Source organism: Phyllostomus hastatus, unplaced genomic scaffold (assembly GCF_019186645.2).
Source record: "Phyllostomus hastatus isolate PE091 unplaced genomic scaffold, TTU_PhHast_1.1 phas_contig_40, whole genome shotgun sequence".
NCBI lineage: Eukaryota > Metazoa > Chordata > Mammalia > Chiroptera > Phyllostomidae > Phyllostomus > Phyllostomus hastatus.
Genome location: NW_025333872.1, coordinates 85514946 through 85537843, shown reverse-complemented (window position 1 = coordinate 85537843; position 22898 = coordinate 85514946). Strand labels below are relative to the sequence as shown.

Sequence of the window (22898 nt, the reverse complement as noted above, 5' to 3'; positions counted from 1 at the left end):
GCACGGATTACTGGGAAGAACCGGGAGCTGCCTAAGCCATGGACTTCTATTTCTTTCCCTGAGATACGGTACCCCAGACTGGGCAAAAGGGGGAAGGAAGGATTTTGTGTGTTTGTGGGTGTTTTAAGGGACTTTGGGATTTTGACGAAGACATTAAGTCCTTACTCTTAAGTCTGTATAACTTGAATAAATAATTCCTTTCCTTTTCACCAATCTCTAACGTGGTGAGCTATAATTCTCTGGTGAAGGAAAAGGTGAACCTAGTACAGGGAGACCCTAGGAGAAGGAGTGGTAGCTTTCAAGTAATACAACTACTTGTACATGCTCAGTAAAAGCCCAGCAAAACTAGCCAGGAAGGATCCACCCTATAAGAATAGAGTCCCTCTGGCCCACGAGGTCAATCTCTGCTTGGAGTTGGCCTGCTCCCATGTTCTCTGCTATAAACTCTGGGTGTTCGGTTCAATTCTTTGTCCCGATCACCAACAACCTGGTTACCTGTGCCCACCTGTGATAATTCTACTCCTAGGACTTGACCCACAAGAAATGAAAGCACATTTCTATGTAAATACTTGTACGTGGATGTTCATCGCCACTTGATTTGTAATAAATGAAAATTGGGAACAACTTAAATGCCCATCACCAGGTGAGTGGATAAACACATTGTGATATATCCATACAATAGAGCACTACTCAGCAATGAAAAGGAATAAACTGTTGTGACATGAAATACAATGTTGAATCTCACAATTATTATGTTGCGTAGAAAAGGATAGATAGAAAAGAGTTTATATAGTTTCATTCATATTAAAGTGTAGAAATTATAAATATACCACAGCGACAGAAAACCAGTCAGCGATTGCCTGCGGATCGGGATGGGGAAGGCTGGGGAGAGTTGGGAGGGAGCAATTTTCGCTGGGACACAGGAAGAATCCTGGGAGTGATATGCTCATTATCTTGATAATTGTGATTGCTTTTAGGGCATGTACATATGTCAACATTTATTAATTTGTGTACTTTAAACATGTGAAGTTTACTGTATGGCAAGTGTACCTCCATAAAACAATAACAATAAAATAAAATGAGCAAAAGAGCCAGACTCCGAGTATATTTGTTCATAGCCATCAAAGAAGGACTGCAACTTTTTATGATAGCTGAAATTATTTTTTTACTTCACGTGAGATTCCTCAGCAGCAACTGTGTACAAGACGTGAAATGCAAAAGTAAGCCCTGGCTGGCATAGCTCAGTGGATTGAGCGCAGGCTGAGAACCAAAGCATCTCACGTTCTATTCCCAGTCAGGGCACATGCCTGGGTTGCAAGCCATGGCCCCCAGCAACCGCACATTGATGTTTCTCTCTCTTTCTCCTTCCCTTCCTTCTCTAAAAATAAATAAATAGAATCTTAAAAAAAGATTTTTTTAAAAAAGAAAGAAATGCAAAAGTATACTGCTGGTAAGAAGTAAAAACTAATAAACATAAACCTCATTGAAAATGGAGTCAGTAGGCTTAAAGAGAAAATTTTCACCCACGTATTATTCACACACTATTGACACCAGTTCATCAAAAGTGACACCTTGCATCTCTGACAGGAATCGACACTACCTCACTACCTAGGCAGGAAGGAGAAAAGATTCCTTCTTGCTCAATAACAGCACCTTTGTTTCTCTTGAATTGCGCATGCTTTGCCATTATCATATGTCCTGAAATGCAATTCTTTGTTATTCTTGAATAAACCTATTTTTGCTGGAGAAACATCTATCTATTAGTTTAAGGTCAACAGAAGTAACAAAACAAATAAGATGCAGAGGGACCCCATATGTAGACTTTTGGGACAGCCTAAATATCTACTAGCCTCTCATGCCAGGGTAAACTCTTTATGAAGAACAGCTATAGATTTTAATCATTAAAAATGCTCAATGTTAAATTTGTTCAGAAGGTAGGCTGGACCATACAAGGGAGCATTCACTTTTGGAAATATATAAACTGTTTAATATGGAGAAAACTGATCTAATTAAAGAATTTTTTAATGGGTTGAACCAAATTTTAGTAACCATGGGTATGTGAACTTTAGGTTGATCAGCAGGTAACTATATTGCAAGTATTGTTAACAGAGTTTACTAGCACATCCAGTGTTATACAGCTGTAAATTAAATGTTTCTATAAAAAGATGAAACAGTAACTGGCCACTGCTCCACTGTGTTGGAGGCCTGAAATAATTTTCATTCTTGAAGCACAAGTGCGCATCTCCCTTCTGCTAAACATCATTCAAGGCCTTTAAAAACGGAGTCGAGATGTATATACAATAAAAGAATGCAAATCCTATGTCCCTGCATCTACCTTTAAGTTTTAAGTGATAGAATATGCACATCTTTCTATAAATCCATCTAATCACTAAGATGGCACAGGATAAGGAACCGCGCTGGGTTGAAACCTGTGAGTGAAGACAGGCCTGGTCTTTGTAAGGACCCTCCCAGGGCGGCTGCTGTATGGGAATCACAAAGCAGAGTGGACGATGTCTCAACATCTTTCCACTGTTATAGTTGGTCAAGATGCTCAAAAGTGATCATGCTCAAAATACCAACTTGTAAGTTAAATTTAAATAATCACAGAAGTGATCAGATTTGCTCTATGGGGTTGGAAACACAGAATGCAGCACTATTCAATAGAACTTTCCATAATGATGGAAAGTTTTTGCCTCTGTGCTGTCCAATATGCAGTCCCTAGCCACATGTGGCTATTGACACATGAGATGTAGCTAGTGAGACTGAGGAACTGCAACGTCTAATTTTATTACATTTTAATTAATTTGCATTTAAATATAAACAGGTATGGATGGCTAGTTGCTACCATATTGGGTCAAGTTTACTAATAAGAGACAGGCAGACCAAGACTGTGCTGATAGTGTGATACTATTTTCAGAGCTTCATCTACATGTGATAATTAATGAGATTTGCCTGAGAAATTATAATGTCCAGATGTGACACAGGGATAGTTCCTATTTATTCTTCCAACCAAGAGATATAAACATATTTGCTATTGACGGGATGTTTGTGTCCCCTCAGAATTCATGTGTAAGCCGTAGCCCCTAATGTGATAATATTTGGAGACAGGGCTTTTGGGAGGTACCCTACTTAGGCCTTGAGAGTGGAGTCCTGATGGTGGGGTTAGTGCCATTATAAGAGAGCTTGCTTCCTTCCTTCCTCTCTTTCCCCACCAGGTAAGGAAGTGAAAATGGCCTTCACCCAAATCCAACCATGCTGTCACTCTGATTGTTGCTTAAGCTGCCCAGTCTATGGTGACTGGTTAGGGCCACTCAAACTAAGACATCATTCAAAGCTTTTGAAACATCTTTCCATAAAGCAATTCTACCAGCACTGTGCAAGAGCCTGTGACTATTTTGTTTTTAGGGTATTTGGCTCGGCACAAGCAAACCTGTTTGTCAGCACTTTCTGTGTGCACACCAGAATTCCTAAGTATGAAGTTTTACTGCCTGGATAAGGGGGCTTTAAATCTTCTGCACTGTAGGATCTATAAAAATCCTTCTCTTTGTTCCATGAGATGCAGGTGCAATGTTGTACCATTCTTCTTACAGGAGGGAAATACTATAGCATTGAGTTGAGAATATGATGAAAGCAATTAAAAAATTTACTTAAATTAAACCAACTATATTTTTCCATAGGATAGTCATGAATCATAAGGCTATGGATACCTCTTATCAGTTATTTTTGCCACAATAATGCTGCATAATAAACCACCCCAAGACTTAGTGGCTTAAAATAAAAAGTACTTATTTAGTTCATAAATTAAGGGGTCAAGTGGGAAGTTCTGCTATTCTGGGTTGGACGTGACTCATCTCGGCTGGGCTTGCTCACGTGTCAACAGTCAGCTAGTGGAGTGGCTGGGGACTGACTTATCCAGGATGACCTCTACTGAAAGGTCATCCTATTTAGGCTCCATGTTATTGCTCATATAATAGAAGGCTAACTCAAGCTTATACATGCAGCTGAGGGAGGATTCCAAGAAAGAGAATGGCAGTGGGTCAAACCTATTAAAGCCTAGAATTGGAACTAATAAGCTACAAGGTCAATCCAAATTCAAGATGTAGGGAACAAAACTCTATTTTTTAATGCAAGGAACTGTAAAGTCATATTTCAAAGAGCATAGACATAAGGAGGGGTGGAGAATTGTGAAGAATTCCATAATCTCTAATTAAAAGTATTCATTTCCACATTGAAGGCAAATAATATTATCCAAGAATGAAAGTTGGCATTTGGGCCAAACTTACAAAGTAAAAAAGAAAGTTATCATTTTAGGACCTACCAGGCTGAAATAAATTGGAACTTATCTCAGTTTATAGATGACCTTAATCAGGATCAAATAATAATGGGCCAATAATATCCAATCTTACATAACAAGGTCATTCAAAACAGAAATTCCATAATGTTTAAAATCTAATAAAGAAGAAAATATATTTAAAAATTAGTACCAACCTAGAATCATAAATGGCAGTCTTCATGCTGCTAAAGCAAGAGTACTCATGCTTGGAAGTCTTAAAATTCTGTCGTATCAGACTGCCTGTCATTATCTTATAAGTCCTGGTAAACATTACAGATGCCATCCAAATTTTTTATTACATCTTGTGTAATAATGATATACAAGGGTATAGTAGCTTTAAAAAGCATTGTGCCTATCTGTTCCTAGCTGGTACAAACAATAAGGGAAGAAGTAAAGTTAGGCTGTAAATTCACTAGATTTTGCAAAACACTCATGAGGACAAAGCCTGGTAGACCCATACAGGTAATATACTGTTAGCCACAGCAAATATTAATATTGCCATATTGCAAGATAATTGTAATATGTTCTTAAGAGATTCAAAAGGGAAAAATCCAAAAACAGTAACAAAAACAACCATAAAACTTTCTGTACCATATTCAGAATTTTATTGTAAGTGGGAAACTGGAAGCAAACTAAATGTCCAACTACAGAAATGGCTAAGTAATGATAGTATTCTCATTGGGTACAATATTGTGGAACCAAAAATGGTGTTTATAAAGGCCGTGCATCAACATCAAAAAAGTAAAGTATAATCCTAAGTGAAAATAAGATACAGAATTATAATGTACACTCTGATAATAACTATGCAAAACAAAATGATAAAAGTGTATAGAATTTTATGCTGTGCTAGTAGGAGCTGCCTTTTGGAACTCCCTATTTTTGAGAGCCTTAGAATGTTTATATCTTTTGACTGAGTTATTCAACTTCTAAGCTGTATCTAAAAAATTATCTGGAATGAAAAGAAAAGTTTTAGAAAGACGAACTGTTATTACATTACTGAAGCTTTTCTTTCTTTAATTTGTGAAGAACTCAAAACAGCCTCAATGTGTAGGAAGAATGTAATGATTAAAGAAATTATAGCTTGCCTATTTGCAAAATGTTACATAGCTATTAAGAATATAAAAATTTAATGACAAAAAATAAATTTATAAATTTCAAAGAAAAGGCAATATTCATTTTTAAAAGCAGTATGTACAATAAAAAAGCACTTTAAAAAACAGTGTATAAGATAATATTGCTACTTGATTTAAAGCTATATAGAGAAAGACAAAAGTACACCAAAACTTAATAGTGCATTTAGTAGAAATATATAAAACATTTAACAGTGATTATTAGTGGTTACATAAGGGTGATTTCTGAATGTCCTTCCTCTTTATTATTCTTTCCTATATTTCCAATTTGCATATGGTGAGGTATAGTATATATTGCTTTGGTAATCAGAAAACAATTATAAAAGCCTAAATAGAAAAAATAAAAGAAGATATCTGTATTAGCATTAAGTTAGGGTGATTGATTGGGGTTGTATCCTTGTTTTTTCTTATTTTCACATTTTGGACTGTGGTTATGCTAAATTTATAATTTCAAAAACCATAAATTTTAATGAGATGACCTATGTTATATCTCATTTACGTTCTGGTAAGTATTACACTAATAATAACACTTTAGATTTAAGTGAGAATTGACTAGTAGCAAAATCTATTACTTGTATTACTTCATTTGATTCTCACAACACTGGTGTGAAGTAGAAATGACCACGTCACAGTTGCAGAAACTGAGGCTCAGAGGTCTGTCGGGTTGCATGGCAGACCCCTCACCGGACCAGTGTGGGACTCAGTGGCTGTGTTTCCCAAGGCAGTCCTCTCTCAGCTCCCAGGGGCTCCCCACAGCTCTCCTCTGGGCTGATAACACACTGAGTCATTGCATACAGGACACAAATGCTGTAAGCAACTAAGATGTTTCCTGGGAGAGAATGACTTTGATGTGCTTTATAACCACTCTTTCCACTGTCCCCGTGATGATTGTTGTTTTAGAAGTTGGGCTTTGATGTTCCAGTTAGTGCTTTTCCAACACACCTCCACTCCTTTGATATTCTCAACTAACGAAGCAGTGATACAGTCTTTGCATGAAGCACTTTTTAATTAACCAGTGATTCCCAAAGTATTCAGCCTGGGTTTGGGGCTGACAAGCTATATTCAAACTGACAAGCCAGTATACATGAGTTCTTTATTTAAATAGTTACATCTGACATTAAGCTCAATAAAGATTTCTTTGGAAACTTACTGTGATATCAAACTTTTCAAAACACACAAAGTGACCCAATTGGAAGAAATAAAATGAGGGACAGAAACAGTATCTATCAATAGTATGAAAAGGTTAATTGTATTTCCTCACACTAATTTTCATCAATGTGTCTGCATATTAATTTGAAGATTGTGAAATTTATTTGATATTCAAGGATCTCAGCTAGATGAGAATGATGTCATGAAAGTTTATATTGTTCTTCAATAACAATAGCTAATAGCTCATTTCACAGAAGCACAGAGATTAACACTGAGGAACAAGGTAACTTTATATGAACGTATACACACATATGTCATGTAGATAAATACTGCTAAAGATAAAATTCTAGGATGTCTGCAACAGAAAAGATCGACATATTTTATGAATTAGTTTCAAATAGAAAAAGTTAAATAAGTCTCCTGCCTTCCTTACAATTAAGAACAATGGGAAATACTTGCCAAACTTGACTCCAGAATAAAATGTATGTCTGTTGAGGGTTGTGATCACATAAGCTGTTAAAAATAGCTTTGAGAGTCAAACATAAGAGAAATTCATAAGTTTTAAAATTGTTATTCCCTGCTGTGAAAGTTAACCAAATTCAGACTTTAACCTTGACATTCTCATGTCCAGTGACATGTAATATTATACAAGGCTGCAGAGTTCTCATTTTTGCTTGAGAGCTCAAATCACAAATATTTTCTTTTTTTTTTAGATTTTATTTATTTATTTTTAGAGAGGGGAGAAAAGAGAGAGAAAGAGAGGGAGAGAAACATCCATCAGTTGCCTCTCACATCCCCAACTGGGAACCTGGCTCACAACCCAGGCATGTGCCCTGACTGGGAACGGAACCGGTGACCTTCTGGTTAGCAGGCTGGCACTCAATCCACTGAGCCACACCAGCCAGGGCTGCCACAGTATTTTCTTAGATGTCCTCACATAAAAACATTCAAACGTGTTTAATAAGTATGCTTCTGAAATTTTCTAATGAACCACAATGAAAAAGTGGCATCCATAGTAGCTTCACACATCGGTATCTCAAACTTTTCCAAAATCTAGCTCCTGATTCTTCTCCAGCCTGCTTTTCTGGAGTCTTCGCCAACTCAGTGAGCAGTGACACCATCTAGGCAGTTGCAGACCAGAGTCGTTTTGACAATTTTGCCACCAAATCTCCTCAAATCCAGTTCAAAACAGACTCAGAATTCAGCCACTTCTCTCCACTGCGCCTGCAGCTGCCCTGGCCGCATGGCCACACTGTCACCCGCACTGCCGCAGTGGCCTTCTCCCTGCGCTGCTTCCTTTCCCCTCTGCCAAAGCTTAAACCCTGCAGAGCGATTTTCATTTTTCAGAAAAAGCCAGGCAACTGTATCCCTGCTGTGCTTGAACTTCCCAAAGGCGTCTGTCTCATTCAGAACAAAGCCAATGTCCTCACAAAGCCAGTCACACAAGCTGCACCCCCATGTGCCTCTCTGATTCATCTCCTACTTGACTGTCACTCACGGGTCCAGCCAGCCTGGGCTCTTTGCTGTGGCTCCATGAACCTGGGCACGCTGGTGCTGCTTCTTATTCCCCATTGCCTCTGTTTGGAATGTCCTTCCCCTGGGTTTCCATGGCTCCCCCACTCACAGCCTCCCCATCTTTCGTCATGTCACCTTCTCCGTGAGACTTTGTATGGCCTTCCTCTTTCCAGGTGCAGTCCCTCTATCCCATTTTCCCATCCTCACCCTTTCTCCAATGCTCTTTGGATCAATTGAGTGAGAATATATTTTGTTTAACTTATTTTGTTTATTCTTTATTTCCTAGCCCTTAAATGTAATATTACTGACAGCATCTCTTTTGCACTTTTTTTTTTGGTTTTCTGCTGTATTTCCATCTCCTAGAATAAAGCCTTGCGCATAGTAACTACTCAATAAATTATGTTCAGTGAAATGTAGTTTATTTCAAAATAAAAGTCCTTAACTTCTCTTTTTAAAAAAAGTAACATGCACTGCCTCGCTACACTAGAAGAATATCAATGAACTCATCAATTGGTTTCTAAGAAGTGACTGAGATTCCAAAGTCCTCATTGCAGGAGGTTCCGTGAGGGCTGCAGGTGCTCTATATCTTTAAAGATTTCACGATTTCAGAAAACAAACTTCATTAGAGAACAATCACACAGCAATAAAAGCTTATATGTTACTAAATGCCAAGTCAAGACTGTGGCATTCAGGAGGTGTGTGTTCTGGTTCCAGCGCTGCTATTAACTACTTTCTGCCCGAGGAATCTGTTGCCCCTCCACCACCAGTCCTTTATTTTGCAAACAAGATGAAAACACTAGGTGGTTTATTGGTTCATTAGAGCTTTTAATGTCTGTTGGCCTATTATTTGAGAGAAAGAAGAAGAGAGATTCATATGTGATCGTGGGTTAGCTGTTCTGCACCTCTCCTCCCCGACTCCTGACTCTCAGCCTCCCCAAGAAGCCACACTGAGGAAGTTCTGAAAACCTTGATTGGTCGAAAATACATTCACACCAGGCTATTTCTCAGCAGACTGTTGAACTTTATCAAATCAGACATATATGACTACATTTAAATATAGCAGCATTTTAAATAATTGCTAACATCAAAGTGTGAATATTATTAAAACTACAAGTAGATCATGTAATTAGCCATGTTCTTTTCTTGTCTTATAAAATATCACTGTCTTTGATTGTTATTTATTTCTATATCATGTGTATGATGTGTTTTGATTTGTCTACAGAGACAAGTTTCTCTAGTTCTAGAGTCATGGATTATACAAGTATACTTGTTCTCTCTCTCTCTGACTATGTACAGTGTCATACATGAGTGTTGTATGAATAAATGGGTTCTAGAGTTTTCTAAATAATATCTGCTCAGCCTAGATACAGGAAATGCATGTCACACAACTGTGCTACAATATAAATTTGGTCATGAATAGAGTCCTTAATGCCTGCACATCATGTTATGTTATCAACCTAGGATAAACAACCGGCTTTGGATGGCACCACAGTAGACCAAAGATGACCTACATTTGCAGCATGAACCCAGGAGAACAATGTCTCTATGCACTAACGATAATACTCACAAAAGTTACCATGTGAAGAAGAGGAGGGTGGGGATGCAGAGAACACCCTTCAGAGTTGACCAAGCCCCTGAAAGACCTGGAACAATGTGCTAGTAAGTGAGGCATGAGAAGCCCCCAACTCACTGGAAGCTGGTATTCTAGTTTACAGATGACAACAGAGTTTCTTGCCACCCATGCCCACATATACCCATGTTGGTGGTGCAGCCCTGGGTGACATTATCTCCTTTTCTCCTGACTTGTATACTGAGGCAAGTCACAAAGGAAAAAAGGGGATCAAACCAGAGTCGCTTACTTGTGTCTGTGGGTAGCACTTACTAAGCATGCCTGCAATACAATTTCTTCCCTCTCAGATACCTGAGTTCTCAGTTTGCTTTTCCTTTACTGGTGTTATTTCCTCTTACCATTTGCTCCCCTAAAGACCAACGCGGTCTTTCCAGAATGTAGAAGCATAAGTCCATGGGGCAATACACAGTCCCTCCTCACTCCAGCTATTTTGTAAATTAAGATGACAATGTAGTCTTTTTTTTAATCTCCAGCTTCAGCACCTTCCACTCTCACTCAACAAACTGTAGTGGGGTTGTAGGAGATGACCAAACCTTTCAGCTGTGACTTTGTGAACACGAGTTACCTGTGCAGATTCTTTTGAAGTTCGGATTTTCCAGCAGGTGCCCTGGTAGGCGGCACTGGAACCGGTGTTGCCAGAACTCAGGGAACCAGGGGTTCCTCGTATTGGTGTCCAGCCTTAGCTTCAGGAAATAATCATCAAACGACCTGACTTCTGGAGACTGCAGCTTTATTGTGATTCCCCCATTGGCTTCCACCTCATAACCTTCAATGACTTCGTCTCTGTCTGCCCATCCATCACTGAAAAAAAAGAAAAAGAAAAAGAAAATTCAGGGTGGGGAGAGAGAAAGATAAACAGCTCACAAACAGAGCTCAGGGTTGTGTATGAATGAAGCAATTCAGCAAGGCTGAAGTCTATGTTGAGCCAGCATCGCTACCCGTGAATGACTTCTTATGGTGGAGACTAAAAAGTTGTGAAATAATAATAACCTTGTTTCACTTTCACAGTAGTGAAAGGGATGGTGAAGATGATGATGATAGCAATTATAAGAGCTAACATTTATTGGGCATTGACCAGCCATCGGATCCTGTGCTACTCAACTTTGTAGTGAGGAAGGTGTCCAGGATCCAGGTGACACTGGGGCATGGGTCCAGGCAGTCTGGTTCTGAAGTCCAGTGCTCTTTCCCACCAGACCACAAAGCCTGTCAGTTTTCATCCTGACCAGGGGAAAATAAGACCCAGGTACTCAGGGTCTTCACAATCAGAGCTCAGCAAGGTTTCAAGGTTGCAGTCAAGACCATTCTACAAGCTGCACTACATGGGGTAGAGCGTTGCTTTTGTTCAGAAACTTGACAACGACAGATTTGGCTCCTAGGCATTGTTCAATTTGCAGTGCATAGCAATGACCGAGGCTCTTCCCTCTTTTAATGCTATTTCAAATTAACAGCAGTAAAAGAAAACAAGTTCACTCCTCCGAATAAAATAATCCTCCTGCTCACTAAATGGGAGTTCATTGATATTTTATTCAGTAGATTTGAATTTTTATTATTTGGTCACCTTCTAGAACATTCATATCTTCCATGAATGATGTAGCTCCAGTTTAATTCAAGAGTACATATAAGCCTGGCCAACCATTATATGAGTGGTTGTGACCTCTCCCCAAGAAAGTATCAAAGAATGCCCTGGCTGGCATAGCTCAGTGGATTGAGTGCAGGCTACGAACCAAAGCATCGCAGGTTCGATTTCCAGTCAGGGCACATGCCTGGGTTGCAGGCCACGGCCCCCAGCAACCGCACATTGATATTTCTCTCTCTTTCTCCCTCCCTTCCCTCTCTAAAAATAAATAAATAAAATCTTAAAAAATATTTTTTAAAAAGTATCGAAGAAAAAGCACACTGAACAGAGTTAAACAGGCATAGAAGACTTTGTTCAAGACTATTCCAACAGGCCAAAGACTGAACATAATCTTCTAGAACAAAAGGTGGGAGGGCTTTTAAGCGCTGGGATGAGCCAGTAAGAACGTGCTGGGGAACAGTGGGTGTCGGAGTGGGGGGGGCGGGGTGCTGGTCAGCATCTGTGTTTGGTCATTGTCCCTCATCTAAGTTACGCTCCCACCTTCCCACAGAAACGGAGAATGGAGGTTTGCTGTCATTTTTGGTGATTCCATTTTGTAAGGATGGCTCCCAATTTCCTGAGAAAAAATGTCTGTTACGAAACTTACAAAAGGCTAGGAGAAAATTCGTACCTCAAAGGGATGAAGACAGAATTTATAATGATGTGTTTTTGGAAGTAAATATTCTATGAAAAAGGAAATAAGTCCTTCTGTCCTCCCTCCCTCCCTCTCTCCCTCCCTCCCTCCTTCTTTCCTTCCGTCCTTCCTTCCATTTTTCCACCTTCAGAATACCACCCACTGTGTGCCAGGTGCACAGCAGACTGTGCTCAGAATTCAATTGAGAATGAGACATGCTATCCTTTGCCCCTACTGTTACAGACTTGAGGGGAAAACAAACACTAAACAAGAATTTTCAAAGCTATAAAGGTAGAGGAGAAGTGACCAGTAACGGGGAGAAGGGCTTGAGGGTTTAACTTAGTCTGATCTGTACTATGTATGTGAGTGTGGGTGGGAGAGGGATGATTAGAAACAGCTTTCCTAAGAAAGCAATGTCTGATCTGAGATGCAAAGCTTCAGTCAGGTGAGGAGAGGGGAAGGGGTTGGTGTAGAAGGTTCCCGGTAGATCTAACCCACACGAGCAAGCACAGCTCATTCAAGGACTTCAGAGAGGGGCAGTGAAGCCGGAGCAGAGAGAGAGCCTCGGCAGGAGGTGGGGGCTCAGGCATAAATCCTGCCCTGGGAACGGTTAGCCCCGGGGCTGCAGGAAGTCCTCAAAGTGCCTTAAACCAATTTTTAATGAGGCCATTCAGCTCTGCTCCCTGGTCCTAAATGACTTGAGCATGTTTCTGGCAAGCCCTTCTCTAATCACCATCATTTACTATGGATGGCCCATCACACTGATCAAAGAAAAAGGACACGGACTCATTTATCTTTCTATATGTTCCATCCTCTTAGAAAAGCCCAGACTGGTTTAATTACTCAGACTCATCCGCATTCACATCACAACATCTACAGCCGTTTGAAGGCCTGAGCCACAGTTCCTGCCCTGCTGAAAAAAAAAAAGGGTAAAAATAAAACCAGTCAGGCTTTCAAGAAATTCTGCCTGGGAGTATATATTTAAAATCAAAGTGATTTCTAACTTAAAGAAAAGAATTACTTTTTTGACACAAAGTTTAAGCTTGAAATGTGTTTCTCCTCAGGGTTTAATATTGTGTGAGACGTGTTTGTGGAGTCTGAAAAGGAACCCACAATTTTTTAAAGTGAAATGAGCCTGATAAAATGTTTATTTGCATTTCATTTTTTTAAAATCTCAGTTTATACAAGCAAGTGTCATATGTGAGTGCTGGAAGCAGAGAAAGTGTGATTTCCTGCCTTTTTCCCACCTGCACAGAGCAGCGCATCATAGGAATAAACATTTGCCTGTGAATACAGATCATTCTGGAAGTCACGTGATTGACTGAGTGGGTGGAGCCTGAAGTCCCCTTTGCCAAAAAGGTCAAAGCCCCACCCCCTCACTCTGGAGGACCCCTTTGCAAAGTTAGAGTTGGTGTTAAATTCAAGAGGTCACAAAATCGAGGAGAACCAGATGTGACAGAGAGATTATTCAACTAGGATAACTTGACTAGGACATCCTTTGAAGTGTTAGTTGCTCAAGTTTTGTGTGAGATCAATAATCTATCACAGGTAAAGTATTAGGAAATGCTAACAAATTAAAAGGAGCTGAAAAACATCCATAAAGCATCTCCTGGATTTTATATATTACAATTATTTTGTCTACCAAGAACTTGTCATATGTATTTACAGAGAATTTTGGAAGATTCTCTTTGTTTAGCTGTTCTGTGATTTTTCACTAGGATTGTTTGGTGTGTGTGTGTGTGTGAATTCCCTGCAAAGCCCACTTGAAGAGACAGAGCCAGCACCTTGCTGATACCTGGTGCAGGTGTTCTCCATTGTTGTTAACGGTGACAGGGGTTGCAGACTGTGCCTGACCAGAGAGGGCCTGCAGGCCCCTGCTCACCCCCAGTGTGCGGGGTGAGTCCTGCTGTGCCAGGGCCCACCAGCCTCAGGCAGTGCTGGTCTCTCCCGTCTCTCCATGAGGCCCTTTCATGGCCTCTAGCAGCTGCTGCTGCTCCATCTGGTTCCCCACTATGGGTTCCCTTTCCCTTCTGGGGTCTGCAAATAAAACCGCGTAATGTGGCTGAACAGGCTGACGGCGGTCAGAAGGCTGCATGTCCCAAGCACCAGAACCTTTATTTCCTTTCCCTCCCACCTCAATGTTTATGTGGAGCAGTTCCTTCACAGGGCTGTTCTTCCCTTCCCACAAAAATCATTTTTCTAGTGCCTGTGAAATGTCACAATCTAAACATGAATGATACTATTTGTTCTACTTAATATGGTTTTACATTAGCAACAGGAAATATTTATTTCTAATTCTACCAGTTATAACTTGACAGAAGATGCCTGAGTGTTCTTTTGTAGCTTATCAGTTAAAATAATTTAATAAGCAAATCAACAGTAAAAAAAAAGAAATACAACAGCATTCATTTAAAAATTGTTCAAAAGCATTTAAAAGATATCTACATACAATTAAAATAATTACGATCTAGGAAGTAAAGCAATTTGATTTGTGCTATGAATTCAAGTAATTGTGTTTACCTGATAATAAAACTATAGTTCTTTAAAAGTATTCTAGCGATTCCCATATAACTAGGAAAAATAAAAGCACAATAAAAATAATATTTTAAAAAACATGTAGTCAAGCACAAAATTCTAGAAATTTCAATGCTAGCTATATTTACAAAGGGTGAAGAAATGTAGCACAATGCAATTTAAATTAAGCAATGCCAATTGTGGGAAATTTTATGGAGGGAATGGCAGCTTTTCCAATAATAACTCATACTGGCTTTGTTCATTCAACATTTATTCACCCAGACTCTTGTGCACTTTACTCACTGTTGAGGATACATTGCTAAAAAGTGTAGGCAAGGTCCCTGTCCCCAAGGCAGTTTCAGAGGTGAGGAAGTCTGGCCCCTGAATACACAGTAGCCACAGAGAGCTGCAAAGACTAAAAGGTTAGGAAGACAGGCTACAGGAGCACAGAGGTGGGGGGACATGGGTCATGTCAAAAAAGATTCTTTCAAGAAATGACACCTAAGATGAGACTGAAAGGGTGAGCTGCAGTTACACAGGTGAAGAGGGAGAAGAGAGAGGGACCCGCTAAAGAGGAGGCAAAGCTTTCAAACTACAGCAAGGCGTGCGCTTTACCTTACAGTGTGCCGGGTACTACATGCTAGGACACGCACGGTCGACATCTAGAACCTTAACGTCTTTGTTAAGGTTTGGGATTTCATTTTTATGCTGGTGATGAACTACTCAAATTTTAAGCAGGGATATATATGATGCAGTTAGATTTGTTCATTTTAGAAAGATTATTCTAGAAGAATACCCAGAATACACTTGTGAAGGTTCTTTCATTCATTCATTTTCAGGCAAAAACTGTGGAAACATACACAGTTGTGTTTGCACACATGTGTACACACATATGAACACCTGTGCACTTGCTAATTATGTCACAATACGAAGGCACAGGCGAGGAGCTGATGAACCAGGAACTGAGGCAGTGCTCACAATTAGTTTATATTCCATTTTAAAGTTAGCTGCTGCCATTCCAACATGAATATAGAACTGGTAGAAACTGTAGAACTATTTATTTAATTATCTAGAACAGGCACTTAGAAGTCACTCAGTCCACTGGAGAGCAGAGAGAGGACGAGTGGTTACCTTCACCTTTGATAGTGCTAACCTTTTAGAATTAGAATTCAGACAGAGCTTTACTCTATCCCTACAGTGTTTCAGTAGAAAAGTAACCCGGGGGAGGAGGGGATGGGGAGGGGTCAAGGTGAAAAGAGAAAAAATGAAGAGAATTATCAAGGAGCTGAACCTCCAGGTAGAGATCAAGGTGCGATCATTTATTCTTACTTTCTTATGGGTTCCTCACCCCTACCCCCCAATCTACTTCCGGCGTCTTGAGCCTGCAGTCATCTGCCATCTTGTGTCCTTTCTGCTCTCCTAGCAGAAATGCAGGACAACGGCATGTCCTCATAAATACTGCACATAACCATGCAAATGTGAAGGTTATTTCCTAAATCTTCTACAGAGCATTTTTCATGTATCAATGACAATCTCAAGCCAGCGTGACAGAAGTGTGGGCCAATGTGGGGAATCACATGTGGACAAGTTCAGTAGTTCCCCCTTTCCCATGGGGTGTACATTCTAAGACCCACAGTGAGTGCCTGAAACCAAGGACGGTGCCAAACGCAATATATACACAGCTTTATGGTTTCTTTGCCATACCTATGATACCTATGGTAAAGTTTAGTTTATAAATTTGGCATGGCACGAGAGTAACAACAATTACTTCTAATAAGGAGAACAATTAAAAGGATAAAATAGAGTTGCTTGAACACAAGGACTGTGATTACAGAGCAGGTGGCCTGATAACCACAATGGCCACGACGTGACCAGCTTCTGGGTGACATGTGCAGCACGGATACGCCGGACGGAGGAGCCACCGCACCGAGGGGGCCAGAGCGGGGCAGTGCAAGATTCCATCATGGTCTTGTATTCACAGCTTGTGAATGCTTCTTTCTAAAGCTTTCCATGTAATATTTTCACACTGCGTTGACTGGGTCACAGAAACCAGGGAGAGCAAAACCACAGAGAAGGGGAGACGACTCAAGGCCTCTTTCTTCCTTCCAATTCTACTGCCAAGGTAGCATCCCCTTGTGTCTGTCATTCAGCTAACCCTGTAATGCATTATGAAAAAAGACCCAATGATTCTACTTCTGCGAATATATCCAGAGAATCCCGAAACACCAATTCAAAAGAACATATATACCTCTATGTTCATAGCAACATTATTTATTAATACAACAGTCAAGGTTTGGAAATGGCTTAAGTGCCATCAGTAGGTGAGTAGATAAAAAAGCGGTGGCACATTTACACAATGGAATACTACACAGCAGTAAAAAAAGAAAAGGAATTCTTACTTTTGTGACAGCATGGGCAGAACTGGAGACTATTATACTAGGTGAAATGATCTAGTCAATGAAAGACAAATAGCATATGATCTCACATAGAACTGGAATCTAATGAACAAAATAAACTGAAATGCAGTGGAACCAGAGGCACAGACACATGGGGCAGACTGACAGCTGTGGGAGAGGACGCAGGGACTGGTCGGAAGCAGGGGAAGGGTCAGACAGTGAAAGTCTGTGAACGGCCCACGGACACGGACAACGGTGAGGGGATGGACTGTGTGGTCTGGGGGGAGGGAGGCAAGGGGGGGAATTAGGACAACTGTAATAACGTAAACAATAAAACATGTTGAACTTCCCAAAAATAATTTTGAAAATATAAATAAATAAAAGACAAAAAAGAATTGGTTACTTAAACTGTCTAAACCTCAGTTTCTTCGCTTATAAGACGTGGATGGTAATGTTATGAACCCCTTAGAGTTGCGGGAGAACTAAATCAGATAGTCCACGTAAAAAACTTCACATGATATCTAGCACACGATTCAGGCTGACTAGATGTTAAATGTACTTTATCACCAACCTCCTCATGATCCAACCAATGAACTAAGTTATGTATACATTTGGGAAAGACTTCTCTACAAAAGTGTTACTTTGTGGTCCAGCGATTGGCATCAGCTTGTGAACTATTTGTTACCAGTGGGTGAGGTGGTAAGTATACAGAGACTTAGAATAAGCATTTTGAAAAATCAACAGCAGGTAGACATTATTGTAAAATCTAAGAACATGACTGGTAAACTCACAGCATTAAATAGGGTACAAGCACTTAGTTTTTTAATTCACATGGTGAGGTACCTGTGGATAAAAGCTGTGTATGCTAAATGCAGTAGAACTGCGTTACAAAATGCGATATTTTCAGGTTACTTTGCCAAGGGTAATCCAAAAGCAGCTAAATATCTCAGAATATATGCACAGTTATTTTTATACATTTGTATTTACAATTACTTTACATTTTAATCAAGCCTACTTTATAAGTTGGCATAAGATTACATTCTAAATTAGAAAAATAAAATTTTCATCATTTACTTAATTCAAATTATGTATGGCCATGCTAGTCTTCACCAGACTTTTTTATTTTTTACAAGAAAAAAACCCAATATGCTGAATATGGCAAGAGTAGTATTCAAATGTGCAAATGAAAGTAATTTCATAGAAATAAGGGAAATGAAATTTACCTAAAAATATATCAGCTCACATGTGGAATTTGGTGTTTATCCCTAATTAATGGTAGAATGTTAAAGACCATGAGGAATTATTTGCAGAGCCATTTTAGCTGCTGAATTCATGAAATTATCAAAATTCATCAGTTATTTACACAAATAATAAAGGATTAAATTTAAATAAATTAAATTAATTTAATTTAATTTAAATAAATTTAATAAATTAAATATATCTGATATATTTAAATAAATTAAATAAATTAAATTAAAATTAAATAAAAGGATTATTTAAATAAATAATTCTTTGAAAGAAAAAATGTTGAATTAGAAAGCTGATAGAAGCATATATTCAATATTCTACATGTAGCTATTAGTGTCTCATGAGTTTAGTACGAAATGGCATTTTGGGTTTCTAAGACTCAGATACACATACAGTTGCCGAGACAACAGTGAATGGCCTCATCAAAGATATTATCCGAGAAACATTCGGTGACTCGGAAAGAAGGTAGGTCAAGTACTACTTTCTGATGCCATCACAGCTCGATGGTTTCCAAAGCTGCCTCATAATGTGTCAAACCAACTCATTGAATAAATACAGCTGGCAAAGCATTCTTTCACTGCTACTTCCAGTAGTACCTGTGCAGTTTGAAAATAATAAAGAGTGGGAGGACCAAATCTCTGCTCTAGTTGAAATATTTTAGCTCCATTGCTGAGAAACATCATTAGCCCTAAATTTTATAAAATTATGGAGGACCCCGTCAACAAATGTGGTTGACAGTTTGTGTCAGGCTGCATTCTTCTGTTGCCACTGCCAACATCAGGAAAATGTTCTGGAATAGTTACCTAAGTAGCTCATGAAAGAATGCAAGTCAAGGGGATGCCTCCTTTACTGAGAATGTCTTGATTTAAAAAGGATGTTAGCTGAAGTGAACAATGCTTAGTGACACCATACGAATTGTGAATTATATAAGAAACGACATATGGGTGGCAGCACTCATTGGCTCATTAGAACTGATGGTTAGCATTTTTCACAATTCTGTGCTCAGGGAGTTCACACTGGGAGGCTGAAATTATCCATGATGGGATATGTACTTCAGAGAAATCAGTAAATACTACAAATTAGGGCTTCTTTGTCATTTTTCTTCCCTCCATACAGCCAGTTATTAATATGGAGCCTGACCATAAGCAGCTACTATTGGTATCGAGGGCAGAGGTGATGTCAAGATATTTGTACTGCAGACCAAACTCTCGGTTCCTCGAGGATGGGAGCTCAGTTAGGTCCCAACATTGAAACATATCACTAGGGAAGACTGACTTGCTCTTTTGCCTGGTATCTCCGATATATTTAATGATCTTCATATTTTCATGAGAAGAAAGAATTCAATTTTTCTTCACATGGAAGCTAATTTTGTCAAAGGACAAAATTAAAAGTTAGAAACTCCAAAACACAATTTTTAATAGACAATGAAATCACAATTTTAATTACAAATAACTGCTAATGTGTAAAACAAGATCTTGGTATTGTCATCTGGGAAGTGTTGTCAGCAAACACCTTACAAACTTGTTTGCATTAGTCTCCTTGGGCTGCCATCACAAAATACGGTAGACTGGTGGCTTTAATAGCAGAAATTTGTTTTCTCACAGTTCTGGACAGTGTCCAAGATCAAGGTTCCAACCACCTGTCTCTGGTGAGTGCTCTCTTCCTGGCTTGTAGACTTGGCCCTCACACAGCCTTTCCTTGGCCCTCTCTCTCTCTCTCTCTCTCTCTCTCTCACACACACACACACACACACACACACACACACACACAAAGGGAGAGAGAGGGAGGACAAACCCTCTCTTGCTTTTTTTCTTATAAAGGCACTGATCCTAGTTGATTGGGATCACCCACCCTTATGACTTTATTTAACCTTAATTACCTTATCTAAAGGTCTTATTTCCAAATAGCCACATTGGAGGTTAGGACTTCAATGTGTGCATTTAGGAGTGGGGGCCACAATTCAGTCCGAGCAGATGGGATGTTATTAAATTTGTTATTCATTTTAAAAATTTTTATGTAAGAAATTAATATATATCCAGCATTCATTTATTTCATCAAAAGGTAATTTAAATGGAACCAAAATGTCATGGGATATATTATTGGAACTGGCTACTGATAAAATATTGAAGATGACTTTTGAAAATATGGCATCATTTGCTTTACTTGGTTGCGGTCAAAAGTTAAGATGAAGACTCCTTGCTTGTTGAAATAGTTGTAAAATTTCTGCTTTCATTTTCATCAACCGACTTCTGGGAGGCTGGTTATTCTATGAGGGTTGTTATAAAAAGCAAAGTGATGAAGTAGTTTACATATGTATAACCCTGTGCAAATGTCGTTGTTAATCCAACCCTAATTAGACAATTTAATAAACTCATTTATCATAATACAATATGTAAATATTCATATGCATGGTGTTTATTCAAAGTGTGCCTATGGACATAGGGAATGCCTATTTTACTTATAACTTTTTATTTGCAATTACAGAACATCTAAATTCATGCATATAATAGGAATTTTCTCTACCAATCACCTAGACATATACTTTCAATGAACAATGGATACACTTTCTGTAATCCTTTTCTCTTTTGTCTTGTTTTTATTATTTTTACTGAAGTGAGATTTCATGTTGAATCTAATAATACAAATTTAGGCTTATATTTTGTATGTCTTTATACTATATTTGACTTTTTAGTAATTTAGCTTTATTGTATTTTACCAAAGTATTGTTCAACTCCACACTAAATTGGAAATTTTTTTTAAGAAAAAGAAAAGAGCAAGTTTGAGAAGCACCATTCTAGAAGATCCCTCTAGCCTTTGTGAGTGAGAAATTGTTAAGGTGAAGATGATGCCATTACAACAGTTCAAAAAAGGGATCCTTCAAAAATCGCATCTTAGTGCTTATGATAAATGAAGCCCCGGCTACCAAGTGGGGACGTTCATTTTCCTGGAAGGCTGTGGTGGCTTCCCTCCTCAGTGCAACATTTTGCAGATCTAAATGATCACTCTTCGCTCTTCATTTTAAATCCCTGGCTGTTTTATTGCTGTTGAACCTTTATCTTTCAAGTCCCTCTATCATCCAAGGGAAAGGCTGCATTATACCCGATAATTGGTAAGAACCAACTGAAGGGAGGCAAGAGACCCATTAGAAAAAGAATGCAATAAGGAGCCGGAGTGATTCTGATTAAAACATAAATCAGATCCTGGTGCTCCTCTGCTTAATACCCACCAGTGTGTTTCCACCCCAGCCCAAACCTGTCCGTGAGCTCTGAAGGCCCTACCCACTGCGACCCCATTGCCTCTCTCATCCCTCCCCTTCCACCCTTGCTCTGCTCCGGCCACACTGGGCAGCCTGCTGTTCCGGGATGAGCCAGGGGCACCCTGGCCTTAGGGACCTAGCCCTGGCTGTTCGCAATGCCTGATATTCTGGAATTCTCTTCACTTGGGTATTTACATGGCTCATTCTTTTACTTCCTTCACGTCTGCTAAAATATCACATTCTCAGGAATGGTTTTTCTGTTTAAAATTGTGTCCCTTCTCTCTATTCATTTTCTCTACTCCCTCTCTTTCCCTTTAAAACTTACCACTATCTGATGCTGCACATGAATATATTTTCTCTATCTTTCCAGTAAAATGAAAAGTTCCACATAAATAGAAAGGTTCTTGTCTTCTTTGTTTACTTAAACAACCCCAGAATTTATCATAGTTCTTGCCTCATAGTAGGTGCTCATTATAAAGTTTTTAAGTGAATTAATGAATTAATGGGTAAAAAACCCTGTGAACTAATTTGTGCTCAAAAACTCATGTAGAATACTATAATCAGTGTATGCAGGGGGCGGCTCATGTCAGCTGGAAGGAGCTCCCTGTGAGCATTTCTTCCCAGCTCTGCATTGTCACCTCATGTTGGTGGGTTGAAAATGGTTGTTATGAGAACATTTACTTTATGGGTATATCACATTCCACAACAAAGCTCCACAACCTGGGTGGCTTAGAACAACAGACGTTTATTCTCTCATGGCCCTGGAGGCTGAAAGGCTGAAATCAGGTGGTCGGCAGGGCCCTGCCATCTCTGCAAGTCCAGGGAGGATCCCTGGCTTCTCGGAGCTCTTGGTGGCGGCCATCGATCCACGGCACTCCACAGCTTGCAGCTGCATCCGTCCAGTCCTTGCCTCTGTTGTCACTCGGTGTTCCCCTGTGTGTGTCAGTGCCTGTGTCTCTTCTCCACTTATTAAGATATCAGTTACATTGGATCAAAGGCCTGCCCTACTCCAAGCTAACTTCATATGAACTAATTACACTGTAACAACTCCATTTCCAAATAAGGCCACATTCTGAGGTGCTGAGGACTAGGAATTCAACATATCTTTTGAAGGGGCACAATGCAGTCAATGACAAGGAGCAAACACCACTGATTAGGCTCCATTGGTCTGTTTCATTTTGTCAGAGAGTCAGTGGTTAAACATTTAGCAGCTTAGCACTAGCTTTAACACGCTGTGGTATTTTCTCTGAAATGCGAGATTAGTCGTGAACTTCTGACACTGTTAGATGACCTAAGATGATTGAGATGATGTTTGTTTAGCCTAAAATATCTATCATAAAAATTAAGAGCTATTATTTAAAAAATAAGTAGTTATTATTTCTGAAAGATATTGTTCCATAATTTATACATTTGGATTATTTTACCTTTCTTCCTCAAGAATAGATAATTACATAAGAAACATCAAAAATTATAAGACA

At 39.3% G+C, this 22898-nt stretch overlaps 1 protein-coding gene across 2 annotated transcripts in view; it reads right to left on the bottom strand.

The window, feature by feature from the left end:
• Positions 1–22898, bottom strand: part of GRM1 (glutamate metabotropic receptor 1) — a 318335-nt gene that overhangs the window by 76068 nt on the left and 219369 nt on the right. For both annotated transcript variants that reach the window (XM_045843367.1, XM_045843368.1), the window contains exon 3: positions 10323–10558. In XM_045843367.1, coding sequence (XP_045699323.1) covers positions 10323–10558 — 236 coding nt within the window. The remainder of the gene's footprint in view (positions 1–10322; positions 10559–22898) is intronic.